At 36.3% G+C, this 5,597-nt stretch overlaps 2 protein-coding genes across 2 annotated transcripts; one reads left to right on the top strand and one right to left on the bottom strand.

The window, feature by feature from the left end:
• The first annotated feature begins 332 nt into the window (after nt 1-332).
• On the top strand, nt 333-3,040 carry LOC105788664 (60S ribosomal protein L7a-2). Its single transcript, XM_012615644.2, has 7 exons — nt 333-444; nt 1,065-1,112; nt 1,211-1,412; nt 2,001-2,170; nt 2,272-2,400; nt 2,476-2,568; nt 2,642-3,040. Exons 1-7 carry the CDS (start codon nt 442-444, stop codon nt 2,771-2,773), a joined length of 777 nt encoding a protein of 258 aa, XP_012471098.1. The 5' UTR covers nt 333-441; the 3' UTR covers nt 2,774-3,040.
• Nucleotides 3,041-3,259: 219 nt separating this feature from the next.
• On the bottom strand, nt 3,260-5,068 carry LOC105788663 (11-beta-hydroxysteroid dehydrogenase A). Its single transcript, XM_012615642.2, has 6 exons — nt 4,846-5,068; nt 4,577-4,769; nt 4,218-4,306; nt 4,008-4,139; nt 3,742-3,906; nt 3,260-3,671 (listed from the first exon to the last, which is right to left on the bottom strand). The coding sequence occupies exons 1-6, from the start codon at nt 5,026-5,028 to the stop codon at nt 3,381-3,383; spliced, it is 1,053 nt and encodes a 350-aa protein (XP_012471096.1). The 5' UTR covers nt 5,029-5,068; the 3' UTR covers nt 3,260-3,380.
• Nucleotides 5,069-5,597: the final 529 nt, after the last annotated feature.

The raw sequence follows: 5,597 nt of genomic DNA, 5'->3' as shown, positions 1-5,597 counted from the left end.
AGTTACTAGTTAAAATTTTTTTGACATAAAATAGTTGTCCTAATTTTATTGATACCAAATAAAATTATTATTTGAATAGAATTCTAAGCATGTTAATTATTACTTAATTAATAATATTAATTATTATTTTGAAGAAAATTACTTTATTGGATATGTTAAAAAATTAATTAAAAGGTATGTAATATTAGAAGCTAGTACCTATAAATATGATCGGAATATAAAGTGTCATATCTTTGTATCGGGCTGTACCATTTGGGACCATAGGCTTTGATGTCTGAGCACCGTTAGGCCCATGTTGTTTTTACAAACTAGCCCAAACATAGGCCTTGTTCTTGTATAAAACCCGACTTGTTTCCCTTCGCCTTCTTCCTTCTTTTAGGGTTTCGTTAGCCGTTCTTCTTAAACCACAAAAACTTGGAACAAGCTTAAGGAAGTGCAGAAATGGTAAATCCGACAGCCACATTTCAATTGTTGTCTCTCACCTTATGTATCTATTCAGTATTATTTCTTTTCAATTTGTTGCTGTAAACACTTTAGATGCAGTTCCCTGAGTTTTTAATTCTGTTGTTCTCTAGATTTAATGTTATACGGAATCAAGTTAGAAGATTAGAACTTGATAGTTTTTTTACTGCATTCTTCGTTTTCGGATGGTTTTGATAGATTTCTAGGAAAAAAGAACTATCATTTTATCAGAAATGAAACATTTAATGACGGCAACTTTTATGATTTAGTAGCGTGTCGTTAGCAATGATTAAGTTGAAAGCTTAGCATTAGTCTTAGCTCAACTAAAAGAAGTAATGTTTGAGTTTTGGGACTGTAATCCTTTACAGGAAATTGTCCCTAGATATCGGTTTTCCCCTTAGTGAAATTCATCAATTGCGTAAAGAACTTCATTGTGAGTTAGTGATGAAAGTTCAATGGTTTGAAGTTTGAAGATAGTTTTGAATTGATGTACTTGTTTGATGAAAGTTCAATGGTTTGAAGTTTGAAGATAGTTTTGAATTGATGTACTTGTTTCAAAGGTTTCATTTTTCTGTGTTTTAATTTTATGCTGTTAAATGCAGGCCCCAAAGAGAGGTGTAAAGGTTGCTGCCCCGGCCAAGAAGAAACAAGTAGTTTTCTCTACTTTTGCATCATCTGAATTCTTAAAATAACCAGATTGTGGTTCAATGGTTTCACTGTCTGATTATTCTTTTGATTTGGAAATTAGGAGAAGGTTGTGAATCCACTGTTCGAGAAGCGTCCAAAGCAGTTTGGTATTGGCGGGGCACTACCTCCGAAGAAGGATCTACATCGATTTGTAAAGTGGCCTAAGGTTGTCCGCATTCAAAGGAAAAAGAGGATCCTTAAGCAGAGGTTGAAGGTCCCACCAGCATTGAACCAGTTTACCAAGACTCTTGACAAGAACCTTGGTATGTGGTAGAATTTTCACTTGTTTCTACTTTGTGTGTTAGATTCAGAAATTTAATGTACCTTTTATTATATTATTGTTTTGGTCAAATATTACGTTGGGAGAGATAATGGCTTCCATTAGCGCGTCTATTTCCCCATGTTTCTGTTTTCTCTTTTTAACTGTTAACATAACATAGGTGTATGTAATAAAACTTTGATGGAGTAAGCTTTTGTTGGAGTATACTCTTTTAGATGTATAACATTTTTCCTGAAAATTAGTCTAGTTTAAAAATAATTACAAATGGAAATATTGAAACTGTGAATGTTGAAGATAGTAATTGGTTGCGGGAGCTGGTAGTAAGGAAATAATTCAAGATCTATTGTCAACTCAAAATATTAAATGCATAGCCTGTCAAATGGATGCTCCATTTATTTTATCATAAGCTTGCTTATTCTGCTGTGCTTGTTCTCATATATTGCGGTATATCCTTCATTCTTCATTTTTTAGCCCCTAATTCCCTGTTTTATCGTGTGCCACATCTCTTTCTGGAGAATTTTTTCCTGTTTATAATGATCAGGATTCTCTGTTATTTTATGTCTTATTTCAGCTACGAGTCTATTCAAGCTGCTTCTCAAGTACAGACCGGAGGACAAGGCAGCCAAGAAGGAACGTCTACTGAAAAAGGCTCAGGCTGAGGCTGAAGGCAAAGCCCCTGAGTCTAAGAAACCAATTGTTGTGAAATACGGACTTAACCATGTTACCTACCTTATTGAACAGGTTGCCCTCTTGTTTCTTTATATTCGTCAGTTCAGCTAGTATGGTACCCTGCATTTTCTTTTACTGTGAAGTTCTTATAAATTTTACCATCACCTATGTAGAACAAGGCACAATTGGTTGTCATCGCCCACGATGTGGATCCCATAGAGCTTGTAGTCTGGCTTCCTGCTTTGTGCAGAAAGATGGAGGTCCCCTACTGCATTGTCAAGGGGAAAGCACGATTGGGATCGGTAATTGTCTTTCAGACTTATGTGCTTTTCTGCAAATTGTCGAGTAGGCAACTTATGTGTTTGTGCTAACCACAGATTGTCCACAAGAAAACTGCATCTGTCTTGTGCTTGACCACGGTTAAGAACGAGGATAAGATGGAGTTCAGCAAAATCCTCGAGGCAATCAAGGTAAGATTATATCCTCGAATATTATTCAAATTGATTTCAACATACTGAATAATAAGTAACATATGTGGTACAGGCCAACTTCAACGACAAGTACGACGAGTACAGGAAGAAGTGGGGAGGTGGTATCATGGGCTCGAAATCACAAGCCAGATCCAAGGCAAAGGAGAAGCTTCTCGCGAAGGAAGCCGCACAAAGGATGACTTAAGCCAACCATTGTTCCCTTCCAGAGGTTCCCTCTGGTTACCAAGTCAAATTTACTCCTTTGCCCGAGGATTACTTATATATTTTCTAGTTTAACTTTCAAAACACGGAGTAGCTGCTGTTTGTGATGTAATTTTGTGCCCAAACCATCATTTATGCTGAGCGATCTTACTTAAATAGTCGTGTATGATATATATAATCAGTTTCGTCCTCTTGACTAAAAAGCAACTCTTTTTCTTAAGGTTTATTTATTATGTTAATTGAGTACCAACATTGGAGGTGTTTTTATCATTTTATATAAAAAATAAAAAAATACATATGCTTTTTTAGTTTTTAAAAACTTCATTCTTTTGTTAGTTATTTATATTAATTATAAACCAGTAAAATTAATGGCAAAGAGCAGGAGTTGATCTTTGATGAGAACCCCATTATGATGTTAATTTTGTTTAGGATTAGTTAAAGCTCAACCAGCGAGAAAGTTGAAAGTTCATTATTACAACACAAACACTAGTTTATCATTAGAGCTTTTCCAATATTGACATACATACATGGATAGAACTTTCAAACATATGACTAGAGTACTGAAACAGATTGGGGTTGGTGCAGATTAATTAGTCAGTCTTAATCTCGGGTGATTGGATGGATGATGGATAAACAACATTCTTGAGACCAGTGAAATCCAATATCTTCTTGCTTGGTGCTTGCTGGTGTGGGGCTCCTGGCCTCGAGAAATGGGATAATCTGTAACTCCATTCCACCAGTTCCGGGAAAAACAGCTTCCATAGGTAAGTCACCCTGAACCATGATGGCTGAGTCAAGTACCGATCTCCTTTGCTTGCACTGTTCACTATTGCCTGGGCGCACCCACTGGCTGACCCTACTGGTATAGAACTCACTTGTACCTATTCAATTTTTGAAATGGTCAGGTTTATTATTACAATTTACAGCACAAAGTAACACTAGTTTACTTACATCTCTCATGTCTTGCTGAACTTCCATGTTACCATCTCTTTGAAGGAATTTGCCTTGGGTGATTTCAGACTCGATAAAACCAGGTGTTACAATTGTTATCTTAACCTCGGATCCAAGTTCAATCCTTAATGTATCGAAAAAGGCTGTCAATGCTGCTTTGCTTGCCTGACATGAATTAAGGCCTTGAAGAATTATGAACTACTACTACTCATCATCATCATCATCATAATATAAAATAAGCAGCAAAATTAAGTGGCTGAAATTACATTGTAGACGCTTGTTCTTGGATCATTCATCCATGAAGCTGCTGAAGACATGACAACGATCTTGCCTTTGCTGGTTTTAAGGTGTGGAACTGCAAATCGGGTTGTATAAACCGAACCCCAGAAATTTGTGTCCTGCAGTGACAGTTTTAGAAACATAAACAAAAAAACACTGACCCGAATCTAGATATAGCTAATTAGAAAATCATGTACCATTATAGCTCTGAAAAGAGACATGTCTGGAGGTGCATCTTCAAACATGCAGACTGTATTGATTCCAGCATTATTTACCAGATGGTCCACTGTATCCATAACCAGACCATGACATATTAACAAACAGTATCAGTTGTCAGTCGCGGGGCCAATTTTTTTTTTTTGGCAAACTATAGTAAATATGTAAAGTAAATCAAATTATTATTATTTTTTTTCAAAGTCCAATTTTACTTTTATTAATTTAAAATTTTATAAATTATAAATGGCTTAAATGGAAACTTTTCAATTTTAGGAGTCCCTCCGGCTCCGCCACTGTCCGTTGTTATTTATACATGCACATACATAAGTTATAGACTTACATCTTCCGAAATGATTCACGGTTTCCTCAACAAGTCGTCTACAGTCATCAACTTTAGAAACATCAGCACGAATTACAATAACATCGGGAGATCCCAAATCACGAGCTCTATCAGCAATTTCTTGCAGTGATTTCTCTCTTCTTGCTGTCAGAGCTAACCTTGCTCCTCTTCTACCATATTCGTATGCCAAATGCTGCACACACACAACATTTTTGTTTTTAGGTTTTCGTCTCGTGAAAATTAAGAACTGGTGATGTAAAGTTAATTACCTCTCCTATACCGGAAGAAGCGCCTGTGATGACGACGACTTTCCCAGCAAGATTCTCACTGAAAACGGAGCGTAAGATGGAAAGGAAGAAGTTGAAGAAATAAATGGGTGGTAATAAAAAGACAAATGAAAAGAAGGTGAATGAAGGAGCTACGAGGTTGAGGAACTTGTGAATAAGATCCATGGTTTGGTCTAAAAATCTAGAGATAATGGAGAATTGGATGAAATAAATGTAAAAGATTTGATATAAAAACCAAAATCAAGTGTGAGGCTGCCAAATTAAGCATGCAAAGGTTGCATGGTAAGAGGTTGACACGTACATTATGTATTTTACATTTGTCATCTGATTCCTTTGTTTAGCTTGCTAGGTGATTGCCATGCCACCTTTTGCCTTATGACTTGGCAGATGTTGCAAAGCTATGATGGTTCACCTCTTTTGGATTATTACGTAATTCTGATACGTAGATAGATGGAATCCGGGTATATAATCTATAATATTTTTTTATACCATTGCAAACAGTACAACATAATAACGCATTACAACTTAGGCCAAGAACATTAATGTATTCTATACCTATCAGCAGCTCTCGCCATACAATCAACTTGTCGTTTGACATGAGTCAAGAACCGCTCGGTTTTGAACGTTCATTTTCTGTAGTAGGTGACGGATATCTTGGACAATGGGCTTGAGCTTCCAATTGATAGGCACCTTGTACATGAGGATGTTAATCCATTTCTATAATTTGTCCTTCA

The sequence above is a fragment of the Gossypium raimondii genome, chromosome 2 (genome assembly GCF_025698545.1).
Source record: "Gossypium raimondii isolate GPD5lz chromosome 2, ASM2569854v1, whole genome shotgun sequence".
Taxonomy (NCBI): domain Eukaryota; kingdom Viridiplantae; phylum Streptophyta; class Magnoliopsida; order Malvales; family Malvaceae; genus Gossypium; species Gossypium raimondii.
This window is presented reverse-complemented; position numbering and strand designations above follow the sequence as displayed.